Source organism: Mustela putorius, unplaced genomic scaffold, assembly GCF_011764305.1.
Source record: "Mustela putorius furo isolate JIRA1106 unplaced genomic scaffold, ASM1176430v1.1 tig00003834_pilon_pilon_pilon, whole genome shotgun sequence".
Classification (NCBI taxonomy): Eukaryota; Metazoa; Chordata; class Mammalia; order Carnivora; family Mustelidae; genus Mustela; species Mustela putorius.
The window spans coordinates 73,529,386-73,551,306 of record NW_025421987.1 but is presented as its reverse complement, the minus strand read 5'-3'; the positions used below and the strand labels follow the sequence as shown (position 1 = coordinate 73,551,306).

At 41.2% G+C, this 21,921-nt stretch overlaps 1 protein-coding gene across 8 annotated transcripts in view; it reads left to right on the top strand.

The window, feature by feature from the left end:
- TNIK (TRAF2 and NCK interacting kinase) overlaps window positions 1-21,921 on the top strand; it is a 380,814-nt gene that overhangs the window by 229,735 nt on the left and 129,158 nt on the right. For all 8 annotated transcript variants that reach the window (XM_013058317.2, XM_013058316.2, XM_013058315.2 and 5 more), the window contains exon 4: window positions 9,945-10,070. In XM_013058317.2, coding sequence (XP_012913771.1) covers window positions 9,945-10,070 — 126 coding nt within the window. The remainder of the gene's footprint in view (window positions 1-9,944; window positions 10,071-21,921) is intronic.

Below are 21,921 nucleotides of genomic sequence, written 5' to 3'. Positions count from 1 at the left end.
TTGTTAGTCCCAGCCAAGTGCCAGTCCAAATATCAGCTTGGGTCACGTCCCCAGTCCTGAACCAACCCTTGTTTTCCTTCCTCCGTATCTGGACTGGGTCCCTGGCCCTGGAACCTAGAAAGACCAAAGTTTGGAAAGGATGATTCCTCAAAGGAAACAAGAGAGATATTTGAGAAGGGAGTGGGAAGGTATCTGAGTAGGCAAAACGAGGAGAATTAAACCACCATGATAGCAAATATCATTGTAGTGAATGTGCTTAAAACCGATGTGGTCCTTAAGTAGAGAACCTCTCTGGGGCCTTTGTAATGTTTCAGCCAAAAGTAGTAATAATGGTAACTAACATTGGTGGAGTGATTATTGTGAGCCAGAACTCTTTTAAATCCTCCCTATATATTGATTATTTAACCCTTTCGGCAACCTACCAAACAGCTTCCATTAACAGCACCATTGAGAAGCACCATGAGAAGAACAGGCATATTAAGTATCCTGCTCAGTGTAACATGTACGTGGGGAGTGACTATTTCAGCTTGAGCATTTTATTTTATTTTTTAAAGATTTTTTTAATTTATTAGACAGACAGCAATCCCAAGTAGGCAGAGAGGCAGGCAAAGAGAGAGGGAAACAGACTCCCTGCTGAGCTGAGAGCCCACTCGGGGCTCGATCCCAGGATCCTGAGATCATGACCTGAGCGGAAAGCAGAGACTTAACCCATCCACCTACCCACTGACCCACGCACCCCACAGCTTGAGTATCTTAACTCTATCCTTAAAGTCCATCCTCTCAACCGCATTGCTGTAGGTCTCCAGTTAAGATAGAAGGGCACTTAGTGTTTAATTTAGTGTGAATTTTTCCATTAGTTTATTCAATAAGCATTTACTAAACGTTTGCCTACTAGGAGGACCCATTTTAAACCCTGCTTGACTGAGTTTCTATTTCTGTCTTGCCTGCTGAATTCCTGTAACTGAAGCTGATGACCAGGCTCCAGCTCTCTTTGAGGAGTAAGGAAGTGGTCTCCCAGGAGCCTCTGGCAGAGGGCTTTGAACATAGTTAATGGGTTCAGTGGATGAAGGAAAAAAAAAAAGTGTTTAATCCTGAGTTGTTTGTAAGAGTCAGAGGACACACTGCTCCAACCAGGTTTGGTTCCTCCCTCTTGAAGAGAGGCCATTCGGTGGAGTGATTGGTAGCATAGAACATAGCATTATTAATAATAGTCACAACAACAACAACAGCCATGGTCAAAATAAAAATGGCTCCATACTTACCCTGTGCCAAACACTGCTGTACTTGGTTAACCACATGTTAGCTCATTTGATCCTCAAAACAGCTCCCATGAGTGGACACTGCTACTGTGTTCATTTCATGAATGAGTGATTGAGGGCATAAAGAGCCTGAGTAACTTGCCCAAGCCGCACAGATAGTAAATGGCAGAGTTGAAGTTCAAATTCAGCCAGTTAGGGTGTCTCCACCCTCCCCACAGCCCAGTTGTAGGAATGAAAGATGAGGGCGTACCCCTGCAGCTTGGCCTGCTGACTCATCAGAGCTCAGATCACACTGTACTGGCCTCCTTTCGGACTGGAACCTTGGGCAGCTTTCAGACCTTGCTGAATCTCATTTTTCTTGTGTGTTAGTATAAATACACACATCACCAACTTGTGTGGAGGCTAAAATGATATCATTTTTAGGGTCCGGCACATAACAGGTCCTCAAAAAATGATGCTAATTATTAGTCCTGGAAAGATCCAGTGGGTACCTGAGTGGGGCAGGCAGTTGGAATGGCAAGAGGATTTTTAAGAGTACCTTGAACTTCTGTCATTAGTAGATGAGTGTGTGGGGATGGCAGTCAGTGCTATGAATGATGCACCATCCCTGGGTTAGCTACTCATTAATCCGTGTAAATAGTTTGACTCAGCTCTTTCATCACCAGCAAACATTCACTGAACCCATTAACTATGGGCAAAGCCCTCTACCAGAGGCTCCTGGAAGACCACTTCCTTACTCCTCAAAGAGACCTGGAGCCTGGTCGTAAACTTGAGTTACAGAGTTATTAGTCTTCCCAGGAACAATATTAGCCTCACCCCAACCATATATAAGATGACTTAGTGAAGAGCAGGATCTAGGAGAGAATGTTTGGCTAGATTCCTCCAGAAGCTGAAGACGGAAGCCATAATCAGTCATTCATGTATTCATTCATTTAGGGACGCATGCATGTGCTATGTTCTAGAGTGACAGCCGTGAGGAGAACGGCCGCGCACACTGTCTTCTGGAATCTTACATTCCAACATGCAAAAGAGACATTTAACAGACAGTTGAACAATGACTGAATCACAGTTCTGATGAACTTTTAAGGAGTGTGCAGAAAGTATTAAGAGAGAATTTAAGAGAAAGTATCTATCTGGGCTGCTCACGTTTCCTGATAAAGTGACAGCTCTGTGAGATCCGAGGGTGAGTTCAGATCTTGCTCTGCGTTGTTGGGCCTGAGAGAAGGGTGCTCGCAGCTGCAGGAATCTGACCCTCCCGTGGGTTCCTCAGAGCCTGGGAATCCCCATGCCAGGCCCGCTGCTGCAGAGACCCCTCTGAACACACCTCTTTGGGACTCCTTTGTGGTTCTTCAGGTAGGTGTCTTTGGCAGACAGACCATCTGATAAAGTACCTGATGAGAACGTTTAGCAAAGATAAAGAAAGGTTGGGCACCTGGGTGGCTCAGTGGGTTAAGCCTCTGCCTTCGGCTCAGGTCATGATCTCAGGGTCCTGGGATCGAGGCCCGCATTGGGCTCTCTGCTCAGCAGGGATCCTGCTTTCCCCTCTCTCTGCCTGCCTCTCTGCCTACTTGTGATCTCTCTCTCTCCATGTCAAATAAATAAATAAAATCTTTAAAAAAAAAAAAAAAGATAAAGGTTATTTTTGTCTCCATAATACCCTCTACCTTTGGGAGGTATTTAGTGCTTCTGTTCTGTATGGCATAGAGCATGTAAAACTTGGAAAGCTTCTAGAGTTCTAAAAACGACACGCCAAGCTGCTAGCTACATGCACACTTACGCGTCTCCCCCTATCTTGCCTACGGATTATATATACCCCGCTTGGTGGCTTACGTGTGCCTGGTCTCTGCATATGTGCATGCACATTGGGCAGATGGCCTGGATGGGGAGGCTTGTCCTACGTGCAGGCACAACATGTCAGAGAGGTGGGTTAAGGATGACATAAACCACTTCATTTATGGCTGACTTTAGGCCAGTTAGTGACAACACTATGAGGGGCAGAACTCATTTACTTCTGGGTTACCTGAGCATGTTTGTTTTGTTTTTGTTTTTTCCTTTTAATTCATGGTTTTCTTGGGAGTCATCATCAGTGGAGGCTTGAGTGTGAGAAAGAGGCACATTGGGGCATTAGTGGTTTCTCTGAGGGCCGGCTCTTCCCAGCAGGAGAGAACATAGCCTCATGGTCAAGGGGAGCCCTGCAGATCGGCACTTGCATCTGGGGATATCCTCGTTTTGACACTTCAGGGCTCCATACCCTGGGCACATCCCTTAACCTCGCCTTATAGATAATACCCCTTGTCTCATTAAGTTTGTGTGAGAAGTAAGCAGAGTTATTGATAAAGAAAGCATTTGAGAGAAATATGTAGAGTATTGTGTTCAGGGTGTTTTACTGTTATTACAGTGACACTGTAATAAATAAAATGTAGACATTTTCCTTTGTCTCTCGATGGTACCAACAATCCCTGTAGGAGGTTACATGCCACAGATGCCACAGTCCTTCTGGCTACAGGGCCTTGGCAATCACTAATTTTCTGCTAGAAGAACAGTTCCCTCCTTAGTCACACATCACGTTTTTCTCTCTTCCTAAATGGGTAAACCCTACAAGGTCTTCAGAATTAAGCTCGAACTTGAAAGTCTTGGTGCTGTGTCCCCCGATGCCTCCAGTGAGGTTTGTTGCCCATAACCTCTCCTGTTTGTAAGTTTCCGTGCATCTCTGTCATTCTTTGATTTCCGTCTGTGTCCCCACTAGCCTATTATAAATTTCATTGTGGCAGAGCTTGACTCTGCGACGCCCATTGTTGTATTGTTATACTATTAGCATTTAACGTTGCGCCTGGGACTGCAGTCAGTGGTTACGAATCTATGGGATGCATTCATTCGCTTAAGGTTAACAGCACAGCAAATCCAGGTATGCCTGCAGGAGGTCACAGCAAAGTTCCAGTCCTTTTAAGGCTCAGGCGACTCCTTGAACCATGCTGGGTCTGTTTCTTTCGATCTGTAAAAGTATAATTTATAGGTGTATAACCCCACTGTGAGATAATTCAAGGAGATACATATATGCTTAATTATCATTTAATTTTTAGTGCATTTCATATTTAATAAACTGTGATACAAAACAAACCTCAAGCTGTGTGCTATCTACCAACAAACATGCTGGCTATGGCAGCCTCTTCATTTAGACTGCTAGGTTCCTCCATTCGGGTGCAGAATTTCATTCGGTAAGAAGAATTTCCACAGAAATTTCAAAGCCTTCAGTTTAAAAAGAGAAATTTGCAACTACTTGCCTTAGGAATGTAGGTTTTCTCTCTCCTTTGGAAACAAAACAAACCTGAAAATTAATGAGATATTGAAGCTGATATGTGACTTTTTTTTTTTTTTTTTTTTTTTTTTTTTAAAGAATTTATTTATTTGACAGAGAGAGATCACAAGTAGGCAGAGAGGGAAAGGAGGAAGCAGGCTCCCCTGCTGAGCAGAGAGCCCGATGTGGGACTCGATCCCAGGACCCTGGGATCATGACCCGAGCCGAAGGCAGTGGCTTAACCCACTGAGCCACCCAGGCGCCCTGATATGTGACTTTTGTATTGCTTTCAAAAACTCTAATTTTGTAGTCACTAAAGCAGCTTCTTTGTTGTCACCGATTAATTTTATAATGAGAAATGACATAAGCTCATAAAAATAAATATTGCTGATTTTAAAATCCAGTTTCTGTTGATGCTGTATGTGACCATCCTGAATAAAACTTCTGCTGGAGGAAGGGATCTCACAATTACAAATTATTTTAAAACATTTTAAAATTACATCCTAGAAAATGTCAACCATCCCTTCACATTCTAATGCCTGTGATTCTTTAACAATAGATTGTCTTCAGCTTTGTGTCATATTCCCTTGACAGTGACAGTGACGTTGAGAAGGATGGGGAAGTTAATACAAACAGGCGCCTAAGGCCTAAGGCCGGCCCATGCTGTGGAGAGCGACAGCCGCGGTTCCAACCAGTGCCCACATGGATAGGGTCAAGTGACATATATGAGTCTCTACACCTCGTACTTTCTTCTGAGTTCAGACTGACCAGTCCCCTGACTTACCATAGTTTTATTACACAGTTTTATTTTTGTTCCATGGATCGAGACCTAAATATTGGGCAAAGCCTTTGTCATAGAGCACACTAATATTAAGTATCTTATTAATTCCATTTTTCAATCCTAGCATATTGTAGATGCTTAAAGTATATTCCCTGTATTAAATACGCAACTTAAAATCCCTGATGTCATTCATAAGCAAGTACTATTGTGTGCTAACAAGTGTCTTTAATTGGAGGACCAAGGGCAGGTTTCTCTTTATCCCTGGCTTAAAATGCTCCCAAACACTTCCTTCATGATTAGCAGCTTTATCACCATGGGTTACTGCTCTTCTGTCTAGGAGTTTTCAGTAGCACTGGCTTTGGAGTCAGACGGATCTCGCTTTGAATCTTAGCTCTAACATATAAGATACGAAAGAATTTGGGGGATTTCTTAACCTCTCTGAAATTAATTTTCCTCACTTATATGGGATCATTTAATCATCTACTTCATAGAGCTGTTTTGCATATTAAATACACAGTTATCTCATACATAGCGAACATTATGTAAGGTTGGCTTTGGCTCTGTTTTCTGACCACAGTATCATATCATTCTATGGTATTATCATCAGAGGTAGTCAGTGGCTTAAAAGCATCTCCTAGAAACATCTATTTCTTTGCCTTTGAAAACCACTTTTTCTTACATGGTTTGCCATCGTCCAGGAGGCCAGGCCTGCCTTCTCACTCAGAAGGTTTGTCTGCAAGCAATTAGAGAGAGCTAGCCCCAGTCCGCAAGCAATTTTCCAGCTTCTGTTAGGTCACATTTGCTAATGTCCCATTGGCCAAAGCAAGTCACATGACTGAGCCCAGAGACAAGAAGAGGAAATGGGCTCCCATCTCCTCATGAGGGAGGCTGCCAAACATCATGGCCTTTCCACCCCTCCCCTATCCAAGTCTACCACAAATACTAAGCAATAGATTCTCGTGATCTTGTGAAAGAAAGTCTTCTTTATTTTGATAATAAAGCTATGCTTAAATAAGCACTTCATAATTTCTAAGCCTGAGAGGTGGTTTAAATAGATATTCTTATTTTCATTCACATAACTGATATTTAGAGAGTCCATATGCAATGTCTGAGGGTACATAATGAATTGACTTGGAATAGATTTATGACTGAAGTAATGGTTCTTCCTGTTTACCAGACTTGGCTTATTAAAACTAGTCCCTTTTAAAATTTGTGGCAATTTGGTACCATTATTTTGTTTTTCATTATGACCCAGAGGTTGTTTATTTCCTGGTGGGCTGGATCCTTTTGCTTAATTCTCAAGACATAATAATCCATTTACAAAACAGAAGACATCCTTCTCTTAGAACTTTGTAATCTAACTATAGCCTCTGTTGTTGTCTTTGTCTTTTTGAAAGCATTGTAACTCGTGCTTTTCAATAGCCATGTTGTGAGAGGGTAGACTGCTTGTCCAGTGGATAAATAAGTTTCTGTAGTTACTAGTGTTTCCCTGTCAATACCGCTAACTTGCTGCCACCCTTGCCTAGACTAGAAATTGTGATAAATAGTAGCCCAATAAAATGTATGCCCACTTACAAGATAAAGATCAAAGTTCTATGCTAGAGCTATATAACAATAACCCACAGTGGTTCCATAATTGTGTTTAGAAACCATGCAATTTAAACTAAAATTCAAGATACCTCCATTCCTGCTCTTCCACTGGTATTTTTTTGGTTGACAAGATTAAAAATAATGTTTATTTTGTATTACACTTTATAACTTTCACATACTTCATTCAAATATCACAGAAGACTGGGGCTTATAATAAAATTCTATTATAAAATCTCTATCTAATTATAGAAGAGAAAACTGACATTGTAAAAGATAGGTTACTTTCCTAAGATCATGGAGCCCAAAGAGAACATACACCCTACCTGCCCACCCTCATTTTTCTGACTCAGTGCCTATGCTTTCTTCATTTTCATATTGCCTCACTTTACTTTTGCAAAGTGATAGAGAGCTGCTGCCTTCATTCTGTTCTCCATTACTATTTATTTTAGATTTAACTATATATTGAATTATACTATTATTTAACTGTTTCATATATTCTTATATTCTTAATAGCACAGAAAACTTTTTCTAAGACACTATACTCCCCACCCAGTGGATTCTCCCACATTACCCTCCATCCTCTTGAGAACCTAGGAGGCTGGCAGCAATGCTTGTAGAACCAACTTGTTGCTTAGAATGACTGACGGTGAGACCGGCAGGCTGCCGTGGGAGAGAGAAGGGTGTTTTATTGCCTCATGTAGTTCCCTCTTTAATGGAAGCAGCAGTCGATAGCAGGCTGCCCACAGAAACCCTCAGTCTGTTTTCTCCCCTTCTGTTTAGGCTTCCCCAAAGTACCGCTCACATCCTGCATTTGTCCACAATAATTTGGCCTCACATGGTAGGTTTAAAATAGCTCACTATGCACCACAATAAGACATCTGAGGTGTGCTGTGTGGACCCTTTGCCAAGTGGAAGATCCATGAAGGTCAGTCCCTCCCCAGGCCAAGGGCAAAGGCATAAGTAGTTTCTTGATAGTTGCAGGAAAGAACCCAGTGATCAGCGGTATGCCATCCCCTCCCTCCTCAACTCCCCTCCTCACCATAAGGGCCACATGCTTTTCCTCAGCTCAGCGCCCCGGTTGTACATTCTATTTTGAGATCACCTAGTCTTCAATTTTGTTAACCCATGTGACAGGTAACATGTTTCATTTTCCTAGGTTGGCAAATCTCCATTGTTTTTCGCTGAAACTTATTTTTGCATGGTCAGGAAATGTCAGCATTTCACCATTCTTCTCATCTCATTCTTACCATTTCCTTTCAAGTCCCACTAACGCTGCTGTAAGCAGCTCCTCTTTTGCAGGTGTTCATTCTTTTATTCATGTTTCCTCACAGGCACTTTGCCTGGTGCGAGGCGTGTTACAAAGAGCAAAAGCAGGCACCGTTCCTGTGTTTACAGTTATTATGGGCTGATGAGGAAGAGAGAGTTTGATCAAATGGTCAGAGGGATAAATGTGGAAAGGTGCCACAAAGGGAGAGACACATGATGATCCACGAGGCTCAAACCAAGTGAGACAGATCAGAGAGTTTTGCTGGGGAAGGGACTCTGGAACAGAGACCTGAAGGCAGAGGAAGGCTTAGAATCCATGGAGAAGAGAGTCAAGTAAAAGAGCAATTATGACATATCTCCGTACCAAAACCAATATGGTGCAAGTGTTAAGTGTAGGGGGTAGATAAGATAAAGCGATGAGGGGTGAGGTGGGGACTTGACATGGCCTGAGAGAATTAGGGAAGACATCCTAAGGAGGTCATATAAAGTTAGTAGGAATAATGAGTAAAAATTATGTGAAGATGAGGAAGGGAAAAAAGATTCCATGGAAGACCACAGAAGGGCATGACACCGTAGACACTGAAGTGAGGCTGAGCAGCCCAAGATGGAAGGGGACACACAGGGACACAGCATGGGCAGCCTTTCAGGTAAAGGTGATATAGCAGTCTACATGCAGAGATCACTGTTGCTACCTCTGCATCTAAAACAACTCTCCTGGGATGGAATTTTTTTCCACCAATCTCTGAAATAAAATACTGGTTTATGGTCCAATTAATGTGTACATATCAAAATCAAATTATGGGAGAACACATGCACACTCCGATGGTAATGCTAGGGCTTCCTAAAGTGGCCCAAGGTGATGGACTCCAAATTGAAATTCAGAATGAATGAGACCTGAATATCAGGAAACTTAGTCTGTAAGAGAGTTAGCTCTTTTCACATCCATGGCACTACCACATTCCCCCTTTCTTTTTATGTTTAGTTTCCTGAAAGTGAGATGAGTACTCCTGTTTTGTGAACTTCCTCAGATCTAGGGAACTACCCTCGCTCCCTTTCCCATCTGACTTTCATCATCTTCAGTCAGTTACTTCAATAAAAGTAGGCTTCAAAGAAAATGAACCTAACAAATTTTAAATCTCAGACACTGCATTTTTTTTTTCCTTTCCCCAATCTTTCCGCTACCAGATATGATCAGTGGTAGGTACTCAGTGGACATAGTTCCCAGAATCTGAGAGTGAATTTTATCTCAATAGTCTGTCTACCTTGATCTTTTCCAGGTCAAAGGATGCAATTTCTTTTTCTAGCAGGTTGTATGCTATGCCTGTTTGCTGTACAAAGAGAAGACCCTCTTAGATTGCCAATTTATTGTCTTGTAATATTTTTCCTTGTAGTCAAGAGAGAAAGTCAAGTTTTATAATAATTATATGTGTTTACAACCAAAGAAGAAAAAAAATTTGTTTATTTATTTATTTGACAGACACACATCGAGTGAGGGAACACAAACAGGGGGAGTGGGAGAGGGAGAAGCAGGCTCTCTGCTGAGCAGGGAGCCCGAAGTGGGTCTCAATCCTATGACCCTGGGATCATGACCCCAGCCAAAGGCAGATGCTTAATGACTGAGCCACCAAGGCACCCCCAAAAGAAAAAACTTAAGAAAGAATTTATTACATAGTTGATATGAATAGTGATACAAAAACAAAATCCAACTAAGGACAACAGATTTTCATGACAGAATATTTTTATTCTAATACAGGATGAAGAGGAGGAAATCAAACAAGAAATTAACATGTTGAAGAAATATTCTCATCACCGGAATATTGCAACTTACTATGGTGCTTTTATCAAAAAGAACCCACCAGGCATGGATGACCAACTTTGGGTATGTAGTGCAATCCAGATTTGCTTTTTACATGAACAACCAGGGCTAAATGGTTTGTTCGTCTATCCTCACATTGGATTAACTACTTCTTTGAAGCTCTTAGCCCCATGATTTCCATAACATTGTGTCTTCAAGATTTTTCCCATTTTCCTATATACCTCTCCTTCTTTTAAGCATCTTTTTTTTTTTTTTTTTAGATTTTATTTATTTATTTAGAGACAGAGAGAGAGAGAGAATGAGAGAGCATGTGTGGGCAAGATAGGGAGGGACAGAGAGAGAAGGAGAGAGACTCTCAGGCAGACTCTATGCTGTGTGTGGAGCCTGATACGGGGCTTGATCATGTGACCCCGAGATCATGACCTGAGCCAAAACCAAGGGTCAGACATCTAACAGACTGAGCCACCTAAGTGCCCCTCCATCTTTTAAGTATCTTTATCCTTTATACCTTAATGTAGAATATCACTAGAGCAAGTTGTTAAGTTCTCTGGTTTTTCCACTAGTTAGTACATTTATTGAGTTTTAATTATATTTTAGGCATCATGCCATTTGCTTTTTATATATTATATCATTTATTCCAGCTCTTTGAGGGAGACATTTTTGTTTCCTCATTTCTTAGATGACAAAACTTAGGCGTACAAAGATGGTAAGTAAATTGCCCTAAGGTCTTTGTAGCTAGAAATGGCAGAGCCATGATCTAACCAAGCTCTGGGAGTCTTTTTCCTTGCCTGTCACTAATGTATGGATGACTGAAATTTAAATTCCAGTTGTGTGAGTGAAATACCTAAGACAGTGTGATACTGTGTAATTACTCTCATAGGTTGCTTTCCTTTCCCATTAGCTGTGTGCCCCAGTCCTGTATCTTTGACAGTCTGTCCCTCTGAAAGTAGATTCAGTATGTCTGATACCAAAATCACTGCTCCCCTCCTTGCCCTGCACAGATTGCTTTTCTTCTCATCTTCCTGATTACTGTCCATGGAACTTTTACTCACTTTTAGTCCCTCAGGCTGGTGGGCCCATTCAGTGGAAGCCTAGATTTTGCTATAGACTTCTACTTGATCTATCCGTCTCTCTCTGTCTTGAATCTTTATTTGTCCCATATGTTGCTGTGGGATTAATTACTTTAAAAATACCCTTTTAACCACTTATTCTCTTATTCATTTTCTAGAGTTTTTAATATGTGTCTGACACACAAAATTTATTTAATTAGACAGAGCTTACTATATGCCAAATTATATATTATATTGTGTGGATCCCATGACTACTATTTCATGGATAATTTATTGAAGAATCTCAGTCTACTCTCTTAATGCAAGAGACATTTGTGGTCCAGCTGAGAGGATAAAACATGCACAGTGAATAGAGTTGGTGACCAAAAGGAATATAATAATGTTAGCTCAGAAAAATAACAAGATTTTCATGTCATTTGATAATTGAATATTACAGTCTTTGGAAGTGAAAAGAGCTGCTGGTTATTTTTTCCCCGATAAGTCCTGTCTTTAAATTTAGAATTAAAAAAGTATTTTGGGGTAAATAAACCCTTTTTGTATGATCACCTTGATTTTATATATTCTTATGTGATTTCTGAAAGTTATAGTAAGATTTTAATCATGCCCTCTTAAATGTAGGTGTAAATGTGAAAATTAAAAATGTAAAAGTAGTAGGAAAAAATAGTTGTAACTGTAAAATACTAAAGAAAGATAAATGAGGGCATGTATGTAAGGGCATATCCACAAAACAGAATTTTGATGAACTTGCCCATATACATTTCTTAAAGTTTCCCATTATAAAAATAATAATAATAAACAAAGTAAAAATACAGATAACTGATTTAGGAAAAACATCCATTTGGTATATGATGAGACAGAATTTAGTAGCCTTTAGAGATGGAGAATTTTTATAAATCAATAGTAAAATATGAGACTAAGAGAAAGATTAAGAACAAGACAACGATGAACAAAGTAAGAGATATCAATTATCTATAAAGATGTTCTCAAAATGGAACCATGCCAAGAACATAAATGCAAAAGAAAACATGAATTAAATATCATTTCTTAACTTGTAGATTGGCAATGATTTTTTTTTTTTTAATGATATACACAGAATGGACACTTACACCCCCTGCTTATGGAAATGGAGATTGGAGGTTGGTACTCTCTTTACTCAAGGACAATTGGGAATACCTGTGGATAAACACACAGATATAAAAGAATGTATCCTAAATAAATATTTGGGCAACTACATCAAGATGTATGTAGACGTTAACCAATAGGTAATTGCTTAAAGTAAGTCCGTTGAAGGACACTATGAAAGGACGTATCAGCCAGGTAAAAAGCTGTAGATTTATATTTATAATGGATAAACAATTAACTATTATAATGGGTATTTTTAATCCATTTTAAAAATGCTGTGATTAGATAAAACACATTTTCATTTTTGTGAAAAAATGAAAGAAAAAGGAAAAAATTTATCTGCCCACCTATATATATAAATGGTGGTTGTCTAGAATAATACATACCAATGGTGTTGAAGATATTTTTTATCTGGGTAGTCATTTCAGTAATTTAATTCTTGAGAACTTTTTTCTTTTTTATGTCTACTTTTTTTTTCTTCTAAACTTCCTTTTAACTTGAGCATGAGAGCCATTTCTCTTCCCTCTTTTTTTCTTTGTTTCTCTTGGGGCTATCTTTATTCCTCATAGACAGTCAGCTCCCTGAGGACGAGGATGGTGTGGTTTGCATCTCAGTGTCCTCCGTGCTAGGAAGGTGCTGGGTATACAATGGCAACAAAATAGTTGGTCTGTAAAGGAAAGTGATCATCATTGCTGCGAACTTGGTTGCTAATACTATTGGTACAAAGCAGATTTCTACCGGTACTCGGAAAGCTCAGTTTACCTGTGGCCTCTGGGTTCAACAGAAATGATGAGATGATGCAATTTGGAATATCTCTGTGTTCCTTAAAGGACTTCTACATCATCAAGAATCTGGCTTTTTAGCAGTGACCCCCATATCCCTATAAGCTTCAGCAGGTAACAAGTGGAGAATGATAGCTGTTGGAGCCCTTTCGGGAGAGACATGTTTGGTTTGGTCGGGGCATGGTTCCCCGGGAAAAAGAAAGCATAAATGGGGCTTTGGAGCCATCACCTTCAGGAATCACCTGCAGGAATACAAGCTGAGTCACACCCCATTAGTAATATCATTTCTTTCATGAGACGGGCCCAATAGGATGTTGTCGGTGTTCTTATGAGAGTGAATTGTTAACACCTCCATATTTATTTGGAAATCATTGGTTGAAGGGAAGAGAGGAGTGGTCAAGCAGGGATTGACTGGTTTTTACCTTTTCCTGAGGCTGTGATTTTTTAAGTTGGAAAGAAAATTAGTTGTCCTTTCATTTGCTGGGTCCCCATGAAGTTCATTGACTTTCCCAGGGCCTCAAAGCAGGCGTCCTGAATTGTGACAGTTTAGCTTGGCCTGAAGTGCTGGGAAAGGCCCTGGAAGTTTGTTTTATGTTTTTTTAAATAGCAAAACCTGCAGTCCATTTTCCAGCTGGCACTGGGAGAAAGCAGCATGCCTATTTGCATCTGCATGGAGCAAATGGGAGCTTTTGTACCCCTGGGACCCGTTGCTACCCGCCAGTTCTTGCCTTGGCCAGTTGCTCCTTCCATGAAGACAGCGGTGGCTGTTGGGAATCCAGAGTCTCCATGAGTAAATGTTCATTTATTCATTCACCATCCACCCATTCATTCATCCCACAAACATATAGCGAGCGTTTGCTAGCACAAGGCACTCTTCTGAGCAGTTAGGCTCTATCAGTGAACAACATCGGAGGAAGCCCCTACTTACATGTAGCTTATCCTCCTACTACAGACAATGTACATAATTAGTAAGAAAACTGCAGAAGATGCTGCCGCTGACCCGTAGAGCAGGGGAAGTCAATGGGGTTGCAGGCAGGAGTAGCCCCATGGTAGATAACTCACAGAAGGGCCTTCCAAACTGGGTGTTTTCTGAGAATAACAATGGGAGTGATGTGACCAGAAACATGGGGAGATGAGACATGGGGCCAGATCATGCAGGGCCTTCCAGACCATGGGAAAGATGTCTGCTTTGCCAACTTCAAGAAGGGGACATCTGCAAGTAGTGATCCCTCCCAAACCCAGGCCCTGCGAGAGGACCCAGGCCTTCACATTCCATTTTCCCACCTGTGATTAAACATACGGGCCTCATGTTCTGCTTGGAAGACAGAGGACCTAGCGTTTATCAGTTGGTGCTCCTCCAGAGGACTGGTCTGTCCATTCCCATGTCCCTAATCATCCATTAGCTTCTGTGTCACTGGAGATGAAAATACAAAGCCATGAAATGCCCCCGAGGGCAAGAGCATCTTCTTTTTCTAGTTGTGCTCTTACTATTTGACAACAAACTAAGGGAGATCTTGGAAAAGTCAAGGCAGAATAGAAACATAATAATTAGGAAATCAATAGCAGATTACAATATTGGTGGAAACTTGATTATAGGATATGGTAGTGTGTAGTTATTCCAAGGCCTCTCACTCACTAAATTCGAGCCATTCCAGGTTAAGAATAACAGTAGCAGGTAATATTTATTGCATGCTTTTCACATGCCAAGTTTTTGTGTTTTTGCATTGTCATATCATCAGACATTTACAGCCACTCTACAAATTAGATAGTATCATTATTTCCACTTTACAGACAAGGAAATTTGACTCAGAGAAGTTAGGAAATCTGCCCAGGGTCTCCCAGCTGGTGGGGGATAAAGCCAGCAGGTTAGCCAACCCCAGGCTGTCCGATGGTAGAATCGAGCCCTTGAGTTCTACATTCTTTTTTTTTTTTAATTGCAAAAAATAGTTTTGATATCAAAAGTTGGTGTTCCAAATAGGACTGAGGCTTTGGGTTTCAATTATTTTGACTTCACCTTTAACCTTTTCCATTCCTCAGTTCCCCAATTTTCAAAGAGGTAGGAGGACCAGCTAGTTACTAATAAGACTGATGCGAAGTTTGGGAAATATGCTTGGAAGAGTATATTACACCTGCCGGGAAAGGTCACAGAGAGTTGACTCTTTGGACTAACGGCATTCTGTTAGGACTGCATGTATATAAAATGTTATTGCGAATTTTATAGAGATAAACCTGTGGCCACCCAAAACACCACTTGCGAATAACATTTATTCCCAGTATTCAGGCTACGTGAAATATCCCCCAGTTGTTTCTTTTGTTGTGGCTGGAGGTTTTGCACATAGCCTACCAGCACCAATATGTGTGCTGTTTTAGGTGTCTGATTGAATTATAATCTGTGCGATTTCTATCAGTCTTGTTGTAGCAATAAATTCTTGTTTAGTACCATCTCTTTGCGGAAATACAACTACTTCTGATAATGGCTAAGTAATTCTACTTTATCAACTGCTGTGGGCCTGAACCGGAAATCAAAAAAGGGAGCACTTTCAATAAAGATTCTGATCTCTTGGAAATAAGCAAGCTCTGTCACACGACACGGCCATCTCAATCCGCCTTGCCTTGGTGGGGAGCCGCTCTCCATTCTGCTGCATACCATTCAGGCACCAGGAGTGAGCGACGAGTAGCATCCATGGAGTACACCAATTTCTCCGACATTAGAAATGGAAATCATGCATATTTTTATCTCTCTTCTGATACCACCACAATCACAGGATTAAACTATTTTATAAAAATAATACATCCCCCTTTTCTTTTTAAGATTTTATTTATTTCACAGAGAGGGAGAGAGAGAGCACAAGTAGGCAGAGAGGCAGGCAGAGAAAGAAGGGGAAGCAAGCTCCTCACTAAGCAGACAGCCTGATGCAGGATTCAATCTCAGGACCCTAAGATCATGACCTAAGCCAAAGGCAGAAGCTTAACCTACTGAGCCACTCAGGCACACCAAATATAATATATTTCTGACTAGCTTTGAAAATGCAGGGGAGTAAAATAGTAAGACACCAGATTTCTATACTGCAGAGTCTCCATAAGCCATTCCTTAGATTGCAACAGTATTGCCTTGCAGAGCTAAGAGTTCACAAATTATGGGGTATGCATTTTGGGGACATTGTAGCAATGGGCTGAAACCTGACCTGGAATACAGAGACCTAGGTTCTAATAATGGCACAGGCAGCATCTCTGACATTCGGTTTCTTCCCTATAAAAACGGTTACTTTTTTTTTTTAAGATTTTATTTATTTATTTGACAGACAGAGATCACAAGTAGGCAGAGAGGCAGGCAGAGAGAGATGGGGAGGCAGGCTCCCTGCCGAGCAGAGAGCCCAATGTGGGGCTCAATCACAGGACCCTGGAATCATGACCTGAGCTGATGGCAGAGGCTTTAACCCACTGAACCACCCAGGCGCCCCATAAAAACAGTAACTTAAAGAAAAATGGCAGGGGCACCTGAGTGGCTCAGTCGGTTAAGTGTCAGCCTTTCACTTGGGTCATGATCGCAGGGTCCTCAGAGGGAGTCCTGAGTCAGGCTCTCTGCTCAACAAGGAGTCTGCTTCTTCCTCTGCCCCACCTCCCCTTGTTCTCTCTTTCTCCCTCTGTCTTTCTCCATCTTTCTCTCTCTCAAATAAATAAATGAAAATCTTTAAAAAAAAAAAAAGCAATGTTAGGGTAGGTCTGGGTTTTCAAATTGTCAGCCCAGCAGCTAAATACTGTCCAGGTGAATGTATTTAGTTTGATTCACATAAGGTGGTGGTGTTTTAACTATGCCAACATTAGAAAAATATCAGACAGTTTCACACAAAAGTCTGGATTCCTTGAGCAGTTTTGAAAAATAGGATGATATGGGAATGCTGGGCTCGAAACCCCCCAGTAGCCACAGAATGTGTGAGCTGTTTGGGGATCACATGCCCACTCCAGCTTGAACAGAGGTCCCAGTGCTCCCTGTGGCCTTCCACACACGCTCAGCTTCATGCACTGACATTACTTGTCGAGCTCCTGCGTAACGTCATCTGGGGGTAAGATACCAAGATGTACCCATGAGAACCCTTCTAGAATCTTCCGTGATGTTGGCCACTGTCCCCAAACCTAGGTCTAGTATAGTTTACATTTGCCGTGGCATCCTGTTTGGCAAAAGATCAGGCCTGCTTTCACTGTTGGTTGTTTTAAGATTTAAATGCTGTGGGTAGCGTTATAAAAATTCAAGCCACCTGAAGCTGAGTCTTTTGAACAATTTAAAATTTCTCTTTTATGAGTTCTATGTATCAGAAATGAGGCTTTTTCTTTTCTTTTCTTTACTTTTTTACCCCCTTGTTTTAATCAGTATCTGTCACTTATAGAACTAAAGAATTCCCCTCATCATATATGTAGAACCCAGGTCATTTGTCTGAAGAAGGGACTGAGTCTCATTGCTTGTGAGTAGAAATTTTTGAAAGACTAACTTTGGTAATTAGAGGAGTGCCTAAAATATTAGGAGGAGTGATCGTAACCAGGTTCCCAGACTCAGAGCTACCCTATTGCATGACCTATGAGACAGGATATGCTACTTAGGTATAAACAGAGTGAAAAGCCATTCCTAATTTAATACATTGCAATAGGGCCTGAGTTCAGCTTTAAACGAACCATTTTTATGAATTAATGGTGGGTGATTCTGTGACAAATGATTTCTTCTTTTATCCCAATGACTTTCATTTGAATTGTGCTTAGACTGCTTTCCACCCAGGCAGAAGGAAGACTTCTGTGTGCCCAAACTTATTCCACTATTGGGCTACACAAACCTCCAGTTCCTTTTCTAGATGAATTCTGAGCTGAGGTCTGTGCTTCTCAAATCCTCAGCCAGGAAGTTGTTTAATCATAAATCTAAGGCTAGTGTTTTATTTTATTTTCCCATTTTTACTTGTTTGAAAGCTTGCTTTCCCATCCACTCCCCACGTTCTTCTATTGGGTGTAACATTCTGACCAGCAGAGCTAAACATTTCTTATAGCCTTAATAAGGTTAGTTTCTGTGAGAGGGTCCCAGAATGGACATATAATGCTTTGCTTCTAACAGGAAAAAATCTCCAGCAGATCTTGCATGCATACTGAGAAATCTGAGCACGGGAAATCAAATACATGATGCAACTAACGTCCCTCGTTCCTTGAATACCGCTATGCTGACTCTGAGACACTCTCTCCTTAGACCTGATGACCAGTGACCATTGATATTAGAGCCTTTCTAGTGGCTTCTTGTGGCTAAAAAATACCATTTGACTCCATATAACTGCCATTGTCATTCTCAGTTATAAAGTTGTTCATTATTCAGAAACTATATCAACAAAGTTTGGGGACACTTCATGTCCTGGGGACTCAATTTTTTAATCTTTGGAAAACTTAGAATGTATAGTTCAAGCACTTTTCTTTCAAGTCTAAAAATATGTAGACACCAAAAGAATTTTTTTCTTTCAAATACGTGCTAGTTTAAAAATGAATGCAAAGGATTGTTTACGTTGCTTTTTCAAATTTTAAATTCCCGACAGTTTTACCTTACCTTTACAGAAGTAGATTTTTTTTTTAAGATTATTTATTCATTTATTTATTTGACAGACAGAGGTCACAAGTAGGCAGAGAGGCAGGCAGGGGAGGGGGGGAAGCAGGTTCCCCGCTGAGCAGAGATCCCAATGTGGGGCTCGATCCCAAGACCCTGAGATCATGACCTGAGCTGAAGGCAGAAGCTTAACCCATTGAGCCACGCAGGCGCCCCTACAGAAGTAGATTTAAATGATAAATATGTTTCATAGGTGTGCCTCCAATACTTGTACTTCTATACACATGTATTTGATCTTGTGGGACTTTCAACTACCTCTGGCAAGTGAGGCAGCATTCTATGTAACAAAGTCCTGGTTTTGTTTACACCTTCATAAACCGTGCAGTTGAGATCTGTGGCTATTCCCACACATGATAAAAATATCTTGTGCCTTCCTGATGTTTCTGGGCCTTCAAGGTCAATGGGCTGATCTTTAGCAGAGCTGTGAATTCTTGGATGTTTAGATTTCCTACCCTTTTCTTAGAGTACTCCTTCAGTTCCTGCGTTCAGACTTCTCTCATTTTAGGCGGGCCTTCGACTTCCTGCTCTCTCGTCTTCTTCCTCTCGCCGGTCTCTTGTCCCTCCTTTTCCTATAAAAAAGAAGGGATCTGTTAGTAGTCAGTTATTTGTGTGGGAGACTGACTGACTAGTGACCTTTGGGGAGAACTAATCAAGCTATTTTTGGCTAGCTCCTGCAGTGTTGAAATATCATGAGGCATTGTTTCAAGTTATGGGAGCTTAAAACCAGTTAACTAGCATATAAGCAACTACTGTAAGGACCCCAGCAATCATTCTAAGCTTCTTACACTGGCTCTAAGGATAAACGTTTTAAATTTCCTTCAGCGGTGATTGGGGTTGGAAAGCGCAGGTGACAAGTGACCACAGCAGGTGACTCCCTCCTGAAGGCCCCTCCCGATGAAGAGGTGAGCTTAGGGCTGGCTCAGACAGTGCTTCCGAAATTCCCCCTGCGCCCAGCTGAGACCCAAGATCTTTTACTTAAATAATGTCCCCTCCCTCTACAACATCTAAGAAAAAACATCTTCTTGGTCAGAAATAGAAGACAACTGGCAAAAATACATGATGAACAACCTGTAACTCAGACATACGTTAGAACACTTTGTTCTTAAAAGTTTACCTTTTTGATTTAGATAAAAATAACTACCATGTCCAAGTCATCCAAGCAACCCTTACCCTCTTAAATTGGGTTACACTACAGTGTGCCCGCCCTTTCTTCCTCTCTTTCTTTCTTTCTTTTCTTTTCTTTTCTTTTCCTTCTTTCTTTCTTTTTTCTTTTTTCTTTCTCTTTTTCTCTCTCTCTTTTTCTCTCTTTCAGATTTTATTTGAGAGAGAGAGAGAGAAAACACAAGCAGAGGGAGGGGCAGAGGGAGAGCAGGAAGCAGGCTCCCCTCTGGGCAGAGAGCCCGCCGGCCGTGCAGCTCAATCCCAAGACGCTGGGATCATGATGCTTAACCAACTGAGCCACCCAGGCGTCCCTACTGTGCTGTTTCTTAAATATCTCCTCGGCGGAATGGTTCCAATTCTAGGTCCAGGTCCGACCCCCATCCTGCATGAGTTTGGTTCTGTCCTCACCTTCAACCTAGCCATCCTTCTCTCTTCCTAAGTGATACATAGGAATATCCTGTTCTCTGACCAAGTTGTTTAGGTGGCGTTGAATGAGCATTTCAAATGTCCCATTCCTTCTAAATCTCTCCTCCCACCTCGTCAGCCTTCCAAATAAAAAGATCTGTTTCTTCTTGCCATGAGATACAAGCTTGCAAAAAGGACTTGTTTCCTTTGTGCTTCTTTATTAATAGGAGTTTTAGAAACATAAGTACCCAATGCCCTTTATAAGCACCTGTCAGTCATTCTTCACCACCAAGGTGAAGTGGATTTGGGGAAGCTATTGGTACCATCTTTCAAGTTGGAAACTCTTTGTCATTTTTTCCCCCTGAACATACAAACAGAGCAATAGATAAAAAAGTAATAAATATAATTTAAGATATAAGTGATAAGTATAGTTTAAGATTTGGGGCTGCTAGGAGTTTTACACTCACGGACACACAATATTCACATCAAACATATTTTTTATTTTATTTTATTTTATTTTATTTTATTTTGCATTTTACAGTGCTGGGGGTGGGGTGCAAAGCCCAGGGAGGTTAGAAAACAGGCATGCCCAAGGTCACACAACTAATACTTGAGAGATCACCATGCTTTCACTCTGCTGTACGTACTTAATGAGTATATAGACTCCGGGTAAGACTGCAGACCCGCATAACTAAGCTCCATTTCCAAGTAAATAAGGAAAAGGGAATTGAAGGGAAAGAGAGTTAATGAAACAGTAGCTGCAAATCACTGAGCCCAGCACCTGGCACGTGGCAAATTCTCAGTAAATGTGAGCAAGTAGTGTTGCCCCAGTGCCAACTCTTTTAGAACTTTCTTTTGGGGAGAACATTAATGATCCATCATTTCTTGCTTGTGGGATGGGAAGTTATTGACTTGCCGCTGCTGGGCTTGGCATGTTGAGCCCTGTTTCTGTTTATTAATGTGATGAGGTTACTTGTGGCGAGGGAGGGTCCCTGCTGCTTGGTGGAGGTAATTATCTGTGTTGCTGTGCGGCTCCAAGATCCAGTTGCTGGCAAATGCTGGTTTCTTCCTTGCTCTCTCTCTCTCTCTCTCTCGCTTGCTCTCTCTTTTTTTTAAATCCCATTACATAATTTAACAATCATTTCATTCCGTAGTGAGATGAAAAGACTTTAGCAGCCTTCAGCTGGAGCTGAATAGAGAAGCAAATTATAGAAATCACTGACATTAGTGCCTGGCTAGGGCCGGATTGTTTCCTACTGAATATTTGAAAGTATTTTGTCCAATCTAATTTTAAAAGACCGGAGCCACTGGGCTTCCACTGCTTTCCTTGGGAACTATAATTACGTGGCCTAATGGGGCTCAGTGGTGGGACGTATTCTCCAGCTGATAGACGAGCAATGGAGGCATTTGTGGGAGGTCTGGTCACTGTGTTCCTTCAAAACAGGATTTGAGAAGGGGCACAAACTTATTTTGCTCATTGGAGAAGATATTTTCTTTCTACGCAAGGATGTTCCTTTGGTTGGCCTGCTGCCTATCACTACATCATAGGATTTTCTTTAACTCTGTGTTATAGAGAATCCACCAAACACACAACAGTAAAGAGAACAATATAATGGATACCGATGTGCCCCAAACTAGCTCAGCTACCACCCATCCTGCCCCAAACACATGTCACCCCCTTCTTCCCTTCTACTATTATTTTGAAACCAATCTTCTCATCTCACTTTTTCTAAATTCTAAGTATG